Source organism: Neoarius graeffei, chromosome 4 (assembly GCF_027579695.1).
Source record: "Neoarius graeffei isolate fNeoGra1 chromosome 4, fNeoGra1.pri, whole genome shotgun sequence".
Lineage (NCBI taxonomy): Eukaryota > Metazoa > Chordata > Actinopteri > Siluriformes > Ariidae > Neoarius > Neoarius graeffei.
In genome coordinates this window covers 23,646,428-23,665,691 of record NC_083572.1, presented here as the reverse complement: position 1 = coordinate 23,665,691, position 19,264 = coordinate 23,646,428, and the positions used below count along the sequence as shown (strand labels likewise).

The 19,264-nt window shown below is 41.8% G+C and overlaps 1 protein-coding gene across 7 annotated transcripts in view; it reads right to left on the bottom strand.

Annotated features, from left to right (window-relative positions):
- Positions 1-19,264, bottom strand: part of slc19a1 (solute carrier family 19 member 1) — a 48,388-nt gene that overhangs the window by 8,214 nt on the left and 20,910 nt on the right. For 6 of the 7 annotated variants that reach the window (XM_060919057.1, XM_060919052.1, XM_060919054.1 and 3 more), the window contains 2 exons: positions 10,574-11,159; positions 5,971-6,751 (listed from right to left, as the gene is read on the bottom strand). In XM_060919057.1, coding sequence (XP_060775040.1) covers positions 5,971-6,751; positions 10,574-10,840 — 1,048 coding nt within the window. In that variant the 5' untranslated portion in view covers positions 10,841-11,159. The remainder of the gene's footprint in view (positions 1-5,970; positions 6,752-10,573; positions 11,160-19,264) is intronic. The other variant, XM_060919059.1, reaches the window with a different exon arrangement.

The window sequence follows — 19,264 nt, the reverse complement described above, 5'->3', positions numbered from 1 at the left end:
TTCTCCGTCTACACCCAGTCTCTCGGCCTGATTATCTCTGCTTATGGTCTATCCTACCAGTGCTATGCTGAGGACACTCAACTGTTTGTTTTTATCTCCTTCTGACACACAGGTCTCCACTCACATCTCTGCTTGTCTGTGTGACATCCAGAGCTGGATGGACAACCATCACCTGAAGCTCAACCCAGGCAAGACAGAAGTGACCTACATTCCTGCTCCATCCTCCCCATCCCTGGACTTCATCATCTCCCTGAGGGACATCTCTAGGTCACCTTCACCCAGTGCGAAGAGCCTAGGAGTGGTATTCAATGACAGACTCTCCTCTTTGGCAGACATCACTGCAGAGATGCAGATTTCTCCATTACAACAGCAGAAGGATCCACCCCTTCCTCACCACCTACAGTGCCTTGAAAAAGTATTCATACCCCTTGAACTTTTTCACATTTTTCCACCTTACAACCACGGACTTAAGTTTTTTATTGAGATTTTATGTGATAGACCAACACAGAGTAGCACATAATTGTGAAGTGAAACAAAAAATGATAAATGGTCTTCAAAATTTTAAACAAATACAAATCTGAAAAAAAATGTGGTGTGCATTAGTATTCAGCCCCCTGTACTCTGATGCCTCTAAATACAATCCAGTGCAATCAATTGCCTTCAGAAGTAATCTAATTATTTAATAGAGTCCTACTGTGTGTAATTTACTCTCAGCATAAATACACTTGCTCTGTGAAGGCCTCAGTGGTTTGTTAGAGAACACTGAAGAACAAACAGCATCATGAAGACCAAAGAACTCACCAGACAGGTCAGGGATAAAGTTCTGGAGAAGTTTAAAGCAGGGTTAGGATATAAAAAATATCCCAAGCTCTGAACATCTCAAGAAGCACTGTTCAATCAATCATTCAAAAATGGAAAAAGTATGGCACAACTGCAAACCTAACAAGATATGGCCATCCACCTAAACTGACAGAGCGAGCAAGGAGAGCACTGGCCAGAGAAGCAGCCAAGAGGCCCATGATCACTCTGGAGGAGCTGCAGAAATCCACAGCTCAGGTGGGAGAATCTGTGCACAGGACAACTACAAGTCATACACTCCACAAATCTGGCCTTTTTGGAAGAGTGGCAAGAAGAAAGCCATTGTTGAAAGACAGGCATAAGAAGTCCCGTTTGCAGTTTGCCAGAAGCCATGTAGGGGACACAGCAAACATGTGGAAGAAGGTGCATTGGTCAGATGAGACCAAAGTTGAACTTTTTGGCCTAAATGCAAAGTGCTATGTGTGGTGGAAAACTAACACTGCTCATCACCCTGCACACACCATCCCCACTGTGAAATGTGATGGTGGCATCATCATGCTATGGGGGATGCTTTTCTTCAGCAGGGACAGGGAAGCTAGTCAGAGTTGATGAGAAGATGGATGGAGCTAAATACAGGGCAATCCTGGAAGAAAACCTGTTAGAGGCTGCAAAAGACTTGAGACTGGGAAGGAGATTCACCTTCCAGCAATGACCCTAAACATACAGCCAGAGCTACAATGGAATGGTTTAGATCAAAGAATATTCATGTGTTAGAATGGCCCAGTCAAAGTCCAGACCTAAATCCCATTGAGCATCTGTGGCAAGACTTGAAAATTGCTATTTCACAGACGCTCTCCATCCAATCTGGCTGAGCTTGAGCTATTTTGCAAAGAAGAATGGGCAAAAATTTCAGTGTCTAGATGTGCAAAGCTGGTAGAGACATACCACAAAAGACTTGCAGCTGTAATTGCAGCAAACGGTGGCTCTACAAAGTATTGACACCGGGGGGCTGAATACTAATGCACATCACATTTTTCAGATTTTTATTTGTTTAAAATTTTGAAGACCATTTATCATTTTTTGTTTCACTTCACAATTATGTGCTACTCTGTGTTGGTCTATCACATAAAATCTCAATAAAAAAAACTTAAGTTCGTGGTTGTAAGGTGGAAAAATGTGAAAAAAGTTCAAGGGGTATGAATACTTTTTCAAGCCACTGTAACTCTACTCCGCTCCTGATCCAAGCACTGATCCTCTCCCGCTTGGACTACTGCAACTCCCTCCTTGCTGGCCTTCCAGCATCTGCCACCAGATCCCTGCAGCTCATCCAGAACACTGCAGCCCACTTCGTCTACAACCTCCCTTATTCCTCCCACATTACCCCTCTGCTTGCTGCCCTTCACTAGCTGTCACAGCTCACATCAAATTTAAGATGTTACTGTTAGCTTACTAGGCAGTCAAGGGGTTAGGTCTAGCATACCTCCAGAGACTGACTCTACATGCCAGCCAGACCCCTACACTCCACTGCTACTGGTTACCTGGCCCCTCCTTTCTGCTCCTGCCCAGGCTGATCAAGACTGCTATCTATCCTGGCTCCCTGTTAGCGTAATGACCTGCCCATTGAGGGCAGAACTGCCGAATCCCTGACCACCTTCAAGCACAGACTGAAGACCCACCTCTTCAGGCTGTACCTCTCCTCTGCTTCCCTGCTCACTGTGTAATCACATTAGCCTGGCTAACGCGACTTCAAAGCTCTCCGAGCATTTGGTCTGGCCAAGCTATTAAGCCAAACCGTTTCCCAGAGCCCGTGGTTGACCCGCCTCCCTGAAATGCCTCAGTTTGCTACTGGTCGAAGCCAGAAAAGGCTGTGACAAAGCTTAAACCAATCACATCACTCTTTCCTCTGACATATGCGACGCGACGGGGCTAACTGGTAGATTAAACTCTTACCGAAGCCGGTCGGGAGCAAGGCGAAAACGTCCTTCCTTTCAATAAATACCTCCAGGGCTGCTCTTTGCTCCGTTTTCAATGAGAACTTCCCGTTGAATGCTTTCAATACAGCATCTACCGCTGTGTTAAAGGCTTGCTGCTGCTCCATGTTCGTGATGTGAATGAAGCGCTTCCGGCATAGATTCTGTAAACAATCTACGGCTTCCGGTCGCAGTTCTACTACGTCACTGCCTTGAACACGCCTCTACCCAGGGCCGTTGGAGATGCTCAAAGTTGATTGGGTCCCGATTTTTCGGGAGCTTGGAAATGCTGTAGATAGCCTGCCTGGCCAGACTAAGCTCGAAACAGGCCCTCGTGTTGCGTCACGCTTAGGATGGGCGGGCCCAGGCTATAATCACATAGCAGTCTTGATTAACCCAGGATGTATACTGTCTAGCCTGGTCATGATGACTCAGTGTTGGCCATTTTATTTTTCTCCATTTTGTTGTACTTTGTCAGCTCATTTGTATAGTAGGCTTGTTTTCCTTGGCTGTTTGTTGATAGTGTAACATTCTGTTGAAGTAGCAAAGTGTTTTTCTATCACTTGTTAGGTTGGCACTAGAACTTTTCTTGTCTAGAAGTTGAGCACTTCTTGTACATCACTCTGGAGAAGACCGTCTGCTAAATGCCTGTAATATGGAGTCACTGATCAGTCAACTCTAGCTGAAATGTCATAGTAACACTATCCATTAAACACAGCATTCAAATGAATAAAAACAGCGGTAAATTTGCATGTGATGTTTCCACATGATTCTTATAAGGGAGGCACATTACAATAGTAGTTTAACTTGCAACATAGCCAAACAAAATATTTTAAAATGAATGAAGGACTTGTTTAACTCTTTTTAAAAAAAAATAAATAAATAAAAAAATCACCCACTAAAACATTTTCTGGAACTGCAAAGATCAGTCTAAATGCACACAAGACAATGAAAGTACCCAATTACATACAACCCCGATTCCAAAAAAGTTGGGACAAAGTACAAATTGTAAATAAAAACGGAATGCAATAATTTACAAATCTCAAAAACTGATATTGTATTCACAATAGAATATAGACAACATATCAAATGTCGAAAGTAAGACATTTTGAAATTTCATGCCAAATACTGGCTCATTTGAAATTTCATGACAGCAACACATCTCAAAAAAGTTGGGACGGGGCAATAAGAGGCTGGAAAAGTTAAAGGTACAAAAAAGGAACAGCTGGAGGACCAAATTGCAACTCATTAGGTCAATTGGCAATAGGTCATTAATATGACTGGGTATAAAAAGAGCATCTTGGAGTGGCAGTGGCTCTCAGAAGTAAAGATGGGAAGAGGATCACCAATCCCCCTAATTCTGCGCCGACAAATAGTGGAGCAATATCAGAAAGGAATTCGACAGTGTAAAATTGGAAAGAGTTTGAACATATCTACAGTGCATAATATCAAAAGATTCAGAGAATCTGGAAGAATCTCTGTGCGTAAGGGTCAAGGCCGGAAAACCATACTGGGTGCCTGTGATCTTCGGGCCCTTAGACGGCACTGCATCACATACAGGCATGTTTCTGTATTGGGAATCACAAAATGGGCTCAGGAATATTTCCAGAGAACATCATCTGTGAACACAATTCACCGTGCCATCTGCCGTTGCCAGCTAAAACTCTATAGTTCAAAGAAGAAGCCGTATCTAAACATGATCCAGAAGCGCAGACATCTTCTCTGGGCCAAGGCTCATTTAAAATGGACTGTGGCAAAGTGAAAAACTGTTCTGTGGTCAGACGAATCAAAATTTGAAGTTCTTTATGGAAATCAGGGACGCCGTGTCATTCGGACTAAAGAGGAGAAGGATGACCCAAGTTGTCATCAGCGCTCAGTTCAGAAGCCTGCATCTCTGATGGTATGGGGTTACATTAGTGTGTCGGGCATGGGCAGCTTACACATCTGGAAAGACACCATCAATGCTGAAAGGTATATCCAGGTTCTAGAGCAACATATGCTCCCATCCAGACGACGTCTCTTTCAGGGAAGACCTTGCATTTTCCAACATGACAATGCCAAACCACATACTGCATCAATTACAGCATCATGGCTGCGTAGAAGAAGGGTCCGGGTACTGAACTGGCCAGCCTGCAGTCCAGATCTTTCACCCATAGAAAACATTTGGCGCATCATAAAACGGAAGATACGACAAAAAAAGACCCAAGACAGTTGAGCAACTAGAATCCTACATTAAACAAGAATGGGTTAACATTCCTATCCCTAAACTTGAGCAACTTGTCTCCTCAGTCCCCAGACGTTTAGAGACTGTTGTAAAGAGAAAAGGGGATGTCTCACAGTGGTAAACATGGCCTTGTCCCAACTTTTTTGAGATGTGTTGTCATGAAATTTAAAAATCACCTAATTTTTCTCTTTAAATGATACATTTTCTCAGTTTAAACATTTGATGTCATCTATGTTCTATTCTGAATAAAATATGGAATTTTGAAACTTCCATATCATTGCATTCCGTTTTTATTTACAATTTGTACTTTGTCCCAACTTTTTTGGAATCGGGGTTGTATTACAGTCCTTTCCAAATATTGGCATCATAAAGGCCAATATTGTGATAATTAACACATTAATTACATGATTGTCATAATGCTTAAAAACATCACCTTGTTGCTGCAAAGAAAGTCATAGCTCACTGAGGTAGTTTTTAGGGGAGAGAAAGAGCAGTTCTGGAAGGCATTTTAAAATGCCGGAACATCAAAACACTAAGCAACAACCCATGTCAGTTTTTATAAAAAGCTGCCCAGTTGCCTGCCTCCCCCATTGGTACTTCATTTACACATACTGTGGGAATCTTGCTGGTCAATCAGAGCTTTTACATTTCTTTTGCATGTACCCTAGCATTCTTTACAAAACTGGTCTGCAAAATCTAACTTACAAATGGCTTTCATGTTTATGTGTATGTAGTTCATTAACTGGTGATATTTTGCACAACACTGCAAAAACTTTACACTAAACATAGATGACCATGACTGAATAAACTTGTTCAAGCATTTTGCTTTTGACTGCAAGTGAAAAAGAACCTAGCAAAGTTGTAAAAATGCTGATTCAGGTTTAAATTATTGTAATTGTATAATACCAATTATTGACCCAAGCTTTAAAGTTTTTCCTGATGTAGTTTCTTATCCATCACAGAGCCTATGTAACTCACCAAGCAAAGTTGAGGCAGCTTCGACTCCTCCATTATAGACATGCTCCGGGGTTGGAGCCAACTTGTTCCATAGTATGTGCACGTAGAACACCACCAGGTAATAGCCAGTGGAGTTGAACACCCACCACAGGCTCCATAGTCTTAGGCTGGGGACTTTCACAACATTGCGCATTTCTTTCAACATCTGAATGAAAATGGAGTTTGTGATGGAGGTTATCGAACAGCTACAGCCACCTGCTGAGGCTTTTTCACCTTGTGTAATCACTTCATCTGGATTAATTTTGTCCAGTTCCGACAGAGCAGCAGTTCTCTTCTCATGCCTGTGGTTCTGGTTAAAAAACAGACTTCGTTTCGGCCACGGCAAGCAGGTGGAGAGCAACAGGCCAAAAGAGACAAAACCCAGTGAGATGGCACAGAGTGTGTTGTATGTGATGTCAGCCAGTGACGTACACAGCTGGCCTGTCACTGAGCTGGTAAAAATGCCCAGCAGCACAGAGGAGCGTGAGTAACTGGCTACACGCTGATACAGAGCCACAGGCACAAGAGAAAAAATGTAAGAGGAGTAGGCCACACGTGCTGCCATTGTTATGCCATAAAAGAACTCCATGAACTGCATTTCCAACAAGGAGGTGCCAAGCAGTAGTAGAAGCCAAATGGAGACATGGCTCATGCTTTGCAAGACTAAGACAGGCTTATACCGCAGGTAGTCAGTCAGAAGAAACACAGGTACCAGTACAGCCATATACGAATACGAGAGCACTGGAATAATCTCATTTGTGACCTGCAGAGACCATGAAAACACAAAGCAATACAAAAATATAGAATTAGCTTATCCATTACATACACAGGATAACATCCATAACAGACATAGGATAGTCAATGGACTGTAAATACAATTGATTGAAGATGAATTGAAAATGTTACTGTCCTGACTGATTTACACTTACCAATAAAAAAGGACCCATATTCAACTATTTAATTGTAAACTGAAATACATTGGCAATGCAAACGTCACAAACTGAAGTGTTAAGCAACCATTGTGATGAGAATTTCTTACAGACAGATACCTTACATGCATAGTAAAAAATTAACAGTGTTGCACAAAAAAAGGCTCATTGTGCAGAAGGATTTGAGGCCTACAAGATTTGGCAGTTGACAGCATGTATGACCCACTTTAAAGCAATGTAAACTTTGACCAACTCTGTGCACAAGTGCATAGGTTTCTAATGTTTCAGCTGCAAAAGCAGTGCAGATGGCTGGGACAACTAATCCAAAATAAATTAAACACAGAGCACAAAAACAAACACAGGAACAAAAAATAAAGATCAAAGTTTAAAAAAAAAAAATCCCAGACAGGGAGAGTCCAAAAAGGAGTAGGGGAAAAAAAACCTTTATATTTGAAATAAGTATTAGTTTTGGAGTATCTTATTATCCTTTGGAGTTGGTTCAACCTTTGGGGAAAATATTTACTTAATAACTGACAAGTAAATACATGAACACACTGACAGTTTTCTTTCCACATTTCAAATCTACATTTACTATCATATTCCACTTTACATAACGGGCATACAGATAAGACTGGTAGCCAATGAAGGGGGGAAAAATAGATAACACAGAGGCCCCTCCAAAAGTATTAGAATGGCAAGGCCAATATTTTAGTTTTTACTATACATTGATGGCATTTGGGTTTGAGATCAAAAGATGAATGAGACAATAGATCAGAATTTCAGCTTTCATTCCCTGATATTTACATCTACTTGTGTTAAACATGGCTCCTTTTGTTTGAATCCAACCATTTTTAGTGACCGACAAGTGTTTCTTGTTGCCTAGGTGTGCAAAGTTAGATTTTTGTTTAAACAATTATCTTTAAAACATCCAATCTCGAATTGAGCCTTGGGTTTCACCTCCAAAGACTGCATTTGTTGGTTAAAACTGGATAAACCAACATGATCGCAGATCTGTCTGAAAGAAAAGCTCATGATTCTGAAGCTGAGAAAAGCAGGAGGGGGAAAAAAGAAAAAAAAAAATCACAGCTCTTGCACAAGTGTTGGGCAGAGTCAATACAACAATCTGAAATGTTGAAACACAAACAGGTCAGAAAAAAAACACCACCAGTTAATGACAAACATCATGAGAACTGTGAAGAAAAACCCAAAAATAACAACCACCTCCACAGGACAGGGGTGAAGTTATTTCAATTCACTGTTCAAAGAGCCATGCCAAAAGATGCAAACCCCTCATCAGCAGTAAAAATCTGAAGGCCAATTTGGAATTCATAAAGAAATACAGAGATGAGCCACAAAAGTACTGGAACTTTTAAGCTCTAGCAAAAAGTGATGGAAAGGCCAAAGCGTGGAGAAAGAAAGGATCTGCTCATGAGCCAAAACATATGAGCTCATCGGTCAAGTGTGGTGAAGATAGTGTTATGGCTAGGCTTACATGGTTGCTTTTGAAGTCTACCAATTTAAAAGAGAAATGCATCAAACCTAATTGGGAGCATCATAATGACCAATTTATATATAAAAAAAATAAGTGGGGCAAGTCGATCACCAGCCCTTAACCCAAACGAGCTTGCATTTCTTCTTCTCCTGAAGAGAACACTGAAAGGAGACTGAAGGGGAAATTATACAACTGGGAAATAATAAAGCTGCAGTGCAAGCCTAGAAAAATATCACAAAAGAATGCAACAGTTTGATGATTTCAGTGGGTTGCCAGCTAAATGCACTTATTGCATTTTAATTAATTGATTGAGATTAATGAATTGATAGGCTCCCAATCAAATTTCGTATTGATTATAAAATTCTATCATTGACCTTTAAAGCACTGAATGGTCTCACACCACAGTACCTGAGTGAACTTCTGGTCCTCTATGACCCGCCACACCTACTTGGATCAAAAGGTGCAGGCTATCTGCTGGTACCTCATATAGTGAAGGGGGCATCATCAAGGGCAGAGCCTTTTCTTACAAAGCCCCACAGTTATGGAACAGCCTTCCAAGTAATGCTCGGGAATCAGACACAGTCTCAGCGTTAAGTCTAGGCTGAAAACATCTGTTTAGTCAAGCCTTTTGTTAATTGTGTTTATGAGGTAAAGGTACTCCTTTACCTCATACAGAGTGTTTTGGTAAACTGGAATGTATGGATGCTGTCAGTCCCACACTCGCTTGCTCATAGACTTTGTTGATGGTGTAGTAGCTGGCTGCTTTATTTCCCAGGGCTCCCTCATGCCCGTGTTACCTTCTGGCTCTCCCCTTTTAGTTATGCGGTCATAGTTAGTTTTGCCGGAGTCCCTACTTGTACTCAGTGCAATATGTTCCTACTTATTCAGGTGACATTGGGCATACCCAACAACCTGTGTTTTCTCGCTCCCCCCCCCCATCTGTCCCTCTGAGTTACATGTCGGTCCTGGGATTGAGAGGCTGACCTCTTCTGCTCCTCGGACCTGCCTGATCCATCCTGGTGCCCTGTGTCTGGTTGGAGTCTCATCACATCGCTCCTGTGGAGGACGTTGAATGTGGACGCTCCATGTGGACAGTTGAAAGTCACACTTGGAAGACGCTCTGGACACTTACAGTAATGCTTTTATGGCTGAGGACTACAGTTGACTTGCTAACTTTAGGACTGCAGCTGTCATGAACAGTTTTGCACTCACATTTCCATCAATGAAGAGTTTATAACATCAACGAAACTGACTTCATGTTAAAACGGCTAATGTTATAGTCATGTTGTTTGTTGTTGCCCAAATGAGGATGGGTTCCCTTTTGAGTCTGGTTCCTCTCGAGGTTTCTTCCTCATGTCGTCTGAGGGAGTTTTTCCTTGCCACGGTCTTACTCATTGGGGATAGATTAGGGATAAAATTAGCTCATGTTTTAAGTCGTTCAAATTCTGTAAAGCTGCTTTGCAACAATGTTTATTGTTAAAAGCGCTATACAAATAAACTTGACTTACTGCAAGTAAGAGGTATGCAACAAAATATGAAGAATCATTTACTTTAAGACTACTTTTTCAGGGATGCAAACAGCGCGCCTTTTGGCGGATGCCGCCCTTTTTCACGGCTGAATCGCGTTTTTCTCATCCTTATACTTCCCGTTTCATGGACTGTAACGAATTTGCTTATTTAGTAATTTTAATACAGACTTTACTTTGAAATTATAATCAGACACTCCAACGCCCCCCCCCCCAAAAAAAACACGGATCTGCGCGATTCAGCCGTGAAAAAGGCGGCATCCGCCAAAAGGCGCACTGTTTGCATCCCTGTTTTTGACATTTTTTGCTCACCTAAAATGTGTGCGCTCCGGCAAGAAGGGTGCCAGGTTAAGTTGAACACATTTAAATTAAAATAAAAAATAAAATTTCAGGAAACGAAAGCTGAAAATCTGCTCCACTGTCTCATGCTCATCTTTTTATCTCAAACCAAATGACGTTAATGCATAGCAAAAAAAAAAATCAATCACCCTTGCTCTTCCAATCCTTTCAGAGGGGACAATAGAAACAATACATGGTAGCTGTAACCAAAACAGACACATTCCCGTTCAAGGTCACCAAATATCAGGTGACTAAGCATTTATAGAACAACTCAAACCATAGGCAACTTTGAGACCCACCTGCTCTTCGGTGAAGTTTTTCTCTGTGCTAAGCAGATAAGGCGTGATGAAAGACTCGCCTGGCTTCAGTTGAACAATGAAGCCATAAAAACAGAGGAACATGACTGACCATTTCCAGGCCTCAGGTGCTTGCAGGTCAGTATTCAGCTCTGTCTTAGAGACGAGTTCATGCTTGGGTGGTTCTTCAAGCTCCTTTTCATTTCCGTTTGCCATTAATTCTTCCGTCAATTCTATTTTTTCATTTATGGTCACAGCAGAATCTGCCATATTGTGCAGTAAACTAATCGCGCTGCGATTTTCGATGGTGGTAATACCACACTAAAGGATCTCAAGTCCTAAAATCCTAACAAATGCGTTATAATGAAGGAACTATATCATCCTTTTTCCACAGGTATGTCTCAGAAGCAGATTGGTCATACACTAGCTTCTTTATTACTTTTTACCAATAAGTGACCATTTTCATAAATTCAGGGGTGGTAAGAAGCACACTCATTCCATCTGTAAATAAGTGACTTAAGTTAACCTTTGTCCAGTCTCCAGGTCTTACAAGGACTACAAGAAAGCCTAGCTCGCAGTTTTTCCCATTCTGCAAAACATAAAAACAAAGCAGTTTTCAATACATACTCAAGTCTTAAATGAACTCTTAATATTAACTCTTAATACAACCATATTACTTACTAAGTGAACAGAAAAATCAAGTCATTGCTTGTAATACTTAAAATGTAATAACCCCATTTCCAGAAAAGTTGATATTTTCCAAAAAGCAATAAAAACAAATCTGATTTGTTAATGTAATATTTAACTGACAAAAATACAAAGAAAATATTTTCAATAGCTTTACTGACCAACTTAATTGTATTTTGTAAATATGAATGAAGTTAGAATTTGATGCCTGCAACACACTTTATAAATAAATAAATAAATAAATAAATAAATAAAAAGTTGCCACAGAGGCAAAATAAGACTGAAAAAGTTTGCAGGATATTTAAGTAAAGCCATTTTGGAAGATAAAGAATAAGCATAAGCAGGTTAATTGGACCTGCACCCACAGGGCATGTGTGCGCGCACGCACACACACAGAGAGAGAGAAAGTCGTAAGGACACTTTTGTACCAAAAGTGGTTCAAAGGACAACCTGTGAACTGGCAACAGGGTCATGGACACCCAAGGCTCATTGCTGCATGTGTGGACTGAAGGTTAGCCCATCTGGTATGATCCCACAGAAGAGCTACTGGAGCACAAATTGCTGAAAAAGTTAACACTGTCTATGATGGAAAGATGTCAAAACACATTGCATCAAAGCTTGCTGCATAGCCACAGACCAGTCAGAGTGCCCATATTGACCCTGACTACTGCTGAAGTGCCTACAATAGGCACATGAGCATCAGAACTAGACCATGAAAGAAGGTCACCAGGTCTGATGAAGCACATTTTCTTTTACAATAGCTGGACAGTTGCGTGCATGTACTCCGTTGTGTGTTGTGTACATGGCTTACCAGGGGAAGAGAGAGCACCAGGATGCACTATGGGAAGAAGTCATGCCGGCAGACATATTGTAATGCTCTAGGCAATATTCTGCTGGGAAACTTTGGGTCCTGGCATTTATGTTGAGATTACTTTGACATGTAGCACCTACCTAAACGTCGGTGCAGGCCAAGTACACACCTTTATGGCAAATGGTATTCCCATTATAGCAGTGGCCTCTTCCAGCAGGACAAGGTGCCCTGCCACACTGCAAAAATTGTTCAGGAATGGTTTGAAAAACATGACAAACAGTTCCCCATATCTCAATCTGATCCAGCATCTAGGGGATGTGCTGAACCAAGTCTAATCCATGGAGGCCCCACCTCACAGAACAGGATTTAAAGGCTCTGCTACTAACGTCTTGTGGTGTATTCGGCACAAGCCTGTATAATGCATCTAGTACATAGCAGTAGTATGCAGTCTATGCTTCATATTCTCGCTTTCACTTGCCATCGTCAGATTGGTCATCAGGCTGAAAAGGGAGCGGAGTGCTTCAGTCTCCCCTGCTGAGACATAGCCTCTCCATATGCAAGACCAACATCACCTCCCAGAGATGCACCACAGTAACTGTTCCAGGTTCTCTCGTGTGTTCCTCACGGTTCCAGGCTGACAAGTTGGAGATCTCGGAGCAGGTCGGAGCCCCAGAGGTACAATGTACATGGCCCGCTGACATGTGAATATACCCTGACACTCACCAATCCAACTCTCACCTATGGGTAAACAGAAAGGCTGAATGGTAAGCTTGACCCTACAGAAAGGAAGCCTCCTGTGTTGGCATAGGATGCATGAGGGGTCAACTCACTCCCACCAGCCATCCATCAGTGTTGGAGGAGTTGCAACCCTGATGCTCAGGTGCTACTGGCACTAGCATAGTAAGGCCCAAACATGAATTATGACATGGGCCTGGCTGAGGCCACCCTAATAAGTAAGTATTAACTTCTTGGTGCTAGATACTATGATGCACCTCAGTGTTTTCCCTACCATTATATTTACGGAGGCTCCCCCCCCCCCCAACAGGACCCTCGCCCCTGAAGTCCCCCCCTCCCACATACATTAAGGTCTAGGAAAAAAAAGAAACCAAGGAGTGCAGTTTTATTGTAAAAATTGTTCTAATTATTGTTCTAAAATAAATGTGAAGACTTAAACATGACTCCTTTAACTGTTTGTTCAGGTCCAAACGCTCTATAACAGGAGCCGCAGGGAGGGCTCCTGCAGGGGACCATCCTCACCCAGTGCACCCCCCCCCAAAAAAAAATTAAAAAAAATAAAAAAAAATAAATAAATAAACCCCACACACAGTAAACCTAGGGAAAAAACACTGCATCTTCAGAGGTCTTATGGAGTCCATGCCTTGACAGGATAGAGGGGTTTTAGCAGCACAAGGGGGCCCTACCCAGTACTGTATGAAGCAGGTGGTTTTAAATGTGATAACTGATCAGTGCATATATTTGGTCTCAAATTGTACAATCTCCAGCCAATTCAAAACACAGCTGTTAGGCTCCTGCCAGGCACCAAGAAAGAGGAACTGTATCGCTCCTCTTCTGCCATTCTTTCACTGGATACCAGCCAAATATCGATTTAAAGGCCTAGAGAAATGTACCCCCTTCCTCCTTGAATAATGATAGTACAAGTCCAGACAATGAAAACTTATAATTGAAACCCACGTCGTAAATGTCGGGGACATTCAGAATTTGTCGAGTTTAAATTTCCCACCAAGGGAATCCCAGTACCAACACTGCCATTATTAGCTGGCTTTCGCGTGATGTCAGGAGTGTGGGTGGCAGGGCTCGAAATTAACTTTTTTTCTTTGTGTCCCCCAGTGGTCCCGAATTCTGTGTTGTATTGTCCCGAATGGAAGCAATAGTGTCCCCATTTTTTTCCTCTCTGAAATAACCAGTGGTTAATATTAATCATATGAAGTTACTATTATATTTGTAACTATGCGATTTTGAACCCTTTATATCATTTTTACAATAAGTCACAAAACACAAGTGACACATGTCCTATACATCATCTACTTCAAAATTACAGTTATTGCATTTTCAGTTTATTAAACTTTGGCGATCTCACTGTATGAATAGATACCCGTTTATTTAAAGGGGCCAACTAGCTCATTCAGAAAATGTTTCAACTCACTACATCTGCAGTACACTTTAGTTGAAAATAAGACCCCTTTTATGTTCATTTCATCTACTTATACCTTGAATATCTGTTGGCATATATAAGGCCAACTTATCATTTTCACCATTACCGTTATCCATTTTTATGTAATATACCTGTTGCCCCATTCAGAGATGTTTTGAAAGCCATCAGCCATACCATCAATGGATGAAACACCCTTGAGCAAGGCACCTACCCCAACATTGCTACAGGGACTGTAACACTGTAAAAAAAACTGTAAAGTCACTTTGGATAAAAGTGTCATATCATATAAGTGCAAACAAAGCAATGTAATGCAAGTTTTTTTTTTATTGTAACCTTTAGTCATAGAAATCATTTACATTATTTACAGTGCTTAATTTCATTTTCTTTGACCTAGATAAATTTCCTATTCATTTCTATGGAATTATTTGAAAAACTACACACATTTTCAAACATCCGCTGCTCTGGCATGCTTTCACCTAGAGACATGATTCAAACTTTAAAACGTAGAGAAACTTCTCCTCTGTGGATCTGGCATTCAACTTTTTGCTAGGTTCTATACTTTTGGCTCAGACCCGGCTCAAACACCATGTGGGTTCCTGGAGAAAATCCGGCTTTATAATGGGTGTCTATTGCGTTACACACCAGTGCAGCTCGTTAAGTTAGAGCAGTGGTTCTCAACCGGGGGGGCGCGCCCCCCTGGTGGGGCGCGGAGGTACTCCAGGGGGGTCGCGAATAGGCTTCATGTATGGAGGAAAAAAAAAATCTGGGGCTAACAGGCTATAGTAGCTAAGCAGATGCAACACATTTACCCATGTCAAAATGCAGGACATTGGAGTATTACATACAAATCAATACTATTATAAAATCTATCATCAATCTATCATAAAATCTTGTGTGTGTGGCCGCATCAGTCGGGGGAACTGTGATATGTTCCCAAGCCTTGCAGACTTTATCAGTAATGCAGGCACTTCCCACGATTTCTCATCTGTCTTTCAAGCAGCGTCAGAGCACCTGTCGGTAATGAGAAAACAGTTTGCGGCATACTTCACAGAGGATTATCGCTCTTTTGCGTGGGTTCGAGATCCATTTGTGTGTACTGCTGACGAACTTCCAGTTGACATGCAGGAACAGCTTATTGAGCTGAAGAGTGACAGTAGACTTAAGGCAGTCTTCACCTCATGCCCTCTTTCGACATTCTGGGCAGCATTGATGCAGGAGTACCCGCAACTGTGTGACGTAGCCTTGAAACTGCTCATCCCATTCGCATCGACCTACTTGTGTGAGGCAGGATTTTCAAAAATGACTGCGCTCAAAACGAAATATCGCAATCGTGCGCAAATTGAGGATGACTTGAGACTGTGCTTGTCAAACATTTCGCCAAGAATCGAGGATCTTTGTAAGGCAAAGCAGGCTCAGGTCTCGCATTAACGCAAATGCAGATCACAAAGACACAGTAAAAAGTAAAACCTAAATTCACGCCTGGTCCCAATTCCCAATGATATCAATAGCCAGCTAATGATAAGCCTAATAAAATACCTAATAAAAACACTAATAATAATAATAATAATAATAATAATGCCTATTAATAATAATAGCATAATAATAATAATAATAATAATATCAACAACCAACAACAGCAATAATAATAATAATAATAATAATAATAGGCCTAATAATAATAATAATAATGCCTGAAAGAACATAAGTCTTGTACTACTGCCAACAGCTTAGTAATGATAATAGGCAATAATAATAATAATAATAATAATGCCCGAAAGCAGATTAGAAATGTGGTGCTACTGCCAATTATAACAATAGCCTAATAATGATAATAGGCCTATGTATTTCTATGGAATGGATAATGCTACTACTGCTGCTACTGCTACTACTACTACTACTACTACTAATAATAATAATAATAATGATAATAATAATAATAATCTAGCCCAGGGCTGGCTGGCTATCTATCTATCTATCTATCTATCTATCTATCTATCGATCGGTCAATATAAGGTGCTGTAGGTCGGGTGGCGTCACTGCGGGTGAGTGTGTTGGGGGGGGGGGGATGGGGGCGGGGCGAGAAGAGGGGCCCCCAACTGCAATGAACCAGCTTTGGTGGGGCCCAGGTTGCAAAAGGTTGAGAACCCCTGAGTTAGAGTGTAGAGAGCTTGGAAAAATAGCTCAAACTTTCTCATTTAAACTGTGCTTTCAGCCCCAATTTTCAGTCTACACACACAATTTTCTCAAAAGTAGTAGCCACACTTGTCTTGATTCACACAATGTGTCTACCTACACGATAGGACTTGCAGTTTTTGAATGAGAAGCCTGAAAGTGAGGAGAGGACAGCCGCGCAGCCCCATAGACTCACATTATAAACGTGGCTGCGCTTTGATTGTTAAATCAGAAAAGTCACTCGTTTTTAACTCGCTCTAGTGTCCTCAATTTTAACACTACAGACAAAAAAAGTACATCAGTGTGTTCAGGAGACCCTTGTGGCACTCAATGTGAAATAATTTTGTGAATATCTCCTTCCGTTTTCGTGTAAACCCCCGTTGTTTGGAGGGAGCGCTCTGACGGAAAGCTGCCCTTTTTGTGTGCCCCTCCCCCACCCGCGCGCTGAGCAGAGAGAGACAAAAATACAGTCCAGCTCAGCTCCGGCAGCTGTGACTGCTACGCGCACTGCATCACTCTCACGATTTCCCCCGGGGGAATTGTCGTCTCTAGATCTATTTTTTTTCCATTGTCCCGGGATTGTCCCAGATATGATAATTTTGTGTCCCGATGACATTTTTTATGGTCCCCGGGACGTCGGGACACCGTTAGTTTCGAGCGCTGGTGGGTGGTTTCACCGGCAGTTTTTCCACTTACGTCCACACAGTGTAGCTGTTGTCCGACTCTGTTAGATTACTTTCATTTTGACAGAAACTTGCAACGTAACACAATGTAGAAAGAGAGACAAATCGTTAAACTACAATCTACAAGTGTTATAGAGAAGGGGGAGAAAAAAAAAAGCCCGGAAAGTGAAATATCGTTGTCGGGTGCAGCAGCACAAATGCCGTGGAATGAGTGTCCCTGTTCCTTTTCCCGAAAGATAAATCACTAGTCAAGACTTTGCTACAATGAACTGCAAAGCATTTTGTTTCCAACATACTGTAATACTACTAACTTGAGGAATGCATCTTCAACTTCCAGTCATCCAAACCACTCTTCTTCCCTATCGCCGGCCACTTCTTCTTCCTGCCAATACATCGTCATCAATCTGACCTGACGAAAAACTACTAAAAGTATCTCCCTCACCAAATTCCTGCTTACTTTGCTCGCTCGTTGTTGTTGTTGTTTGTGGCCAAAACGCACCAGTGACGTCACGCAGCTCCCATCTGCTACTTCTGTGCGGTTCTAAAAGGGCTAAATTTACTCGGCTTTTATCTGCAAATGTATCTGCTACCGTGCCGTTTAGAGAATAGTTGCCTCTGTCCAGGGACTCACACCTCACCAAATTTAACTGCTATTCTGTTTTAGTGGAAAAAAAAAAAAAGCATTTCTCTAGGTCTTTAAATTTCATCTCATCTCATTATCTCTAGCCGCTTTATCCTTCTACAGGGTCGCAGGCAAGCTGGAGCCTATCCCAGCTGACTACGGGCGAAAGGCGGGGTACACCCTGGACAAGTCGCCAGGTCATCACAGGGCTGACACATAGACACAGACAACCATTCACACTCACATTCACACCTACGGTCAATTTTAGAGTCACCAGTTAACCTAACCTGCATGTCTTTTGGACTGTGGGGGAAACCGGAGCACCCGGAGGAAACCCACGCGGACACGGGGAGAACATGCAAACTCCACACAGAAAGGCCCTCGCCAGCCCCAGGGCTCGAACCCAGGACCTTCTTGCTGTGAGGCGACAGCGCTAACCACTACACCACCGTGCCGCCCCTTATAATAATAATAATAATAATAATAATAATAATAAATTATAAAAAAAAAAAATCAAGAAATATGCAAAATGTTTTCCTGAATAGTTGAAGCCTGCTTACTATGAGGGGTAGAAGTACAAATTTATTGATAAAAACGGAGGTGATAAATGCATGCGAATTGAAAAAGTGTCAAATTGTCAGCTGATTTGATAAGTTTGACTTTTTTTTGAAAAAATGTGGCTCTGATAATCAACTCAACTGACATTTATATAGTAAGCAATTTTTAATCAAGTCATTTGATAATTTACCACGATTTTTTATTTCATGTCCAGATTACCCCTCTATTTTTCAATTCACATGCATTTTAATATCACCTCCATTTTTATTGATTTTTTTGTTACTTCCACCCCTCAAAGTTTGCACTCGGCCAAAACATGGGATTCGTCCACTAAAGTGTCTCACCATGGTGGAAAAATGAACACACAAAATGTGTTTGTTTTACCTTAAAGTTCTTAACAAATATATTGTAAGGATTTATTCTTGATCTCAGTTTAACCAAGAAGGTATTAACTTATTTGTAACCTTTTGTTCTTAAGGCCTCTGCATGCTCGTGCGACAAGGCTTTTGCAGATAGCTTTTCGCAGACAGTTGTAATTTATTGTTGAGCGGGAGTAATAGGCGTGCGCGATGTTATTCACCGGCACAACGCAAGGGGGCGCGAAGTCGCTAGGAGTAGTTGGTGGGTGTGGTTAGTGGAGTGTTTATCCTCCGGTTACTTAATGACTAGAACTTTTTTTTTTATAATGACTAGAACTGGAGTCGTATAGATGTACATACTTCCTCGATCAACCGCTCTTCGTGCTGCTCCATCTTCGCTCGTGTTTTTAAAAATGCCGGTCGTGAAAACAAAACAAACCGGGAAAGTAGGGAAGCGGAAGTGCGTGTACAGCGGGTAGAGTGGACCAATCAGAGCCCTCTTGTCTGCGAGGCTTCTGCGGTGGTCACAATTTTTGGGAGGTGCGCGCAGAGCGTCTGCGAAGGTGGGGGGGGGCTACGCAGACACTGTCTGCGAGGACTGGGTTGTCAGCATAAATTGGCCTTTACAT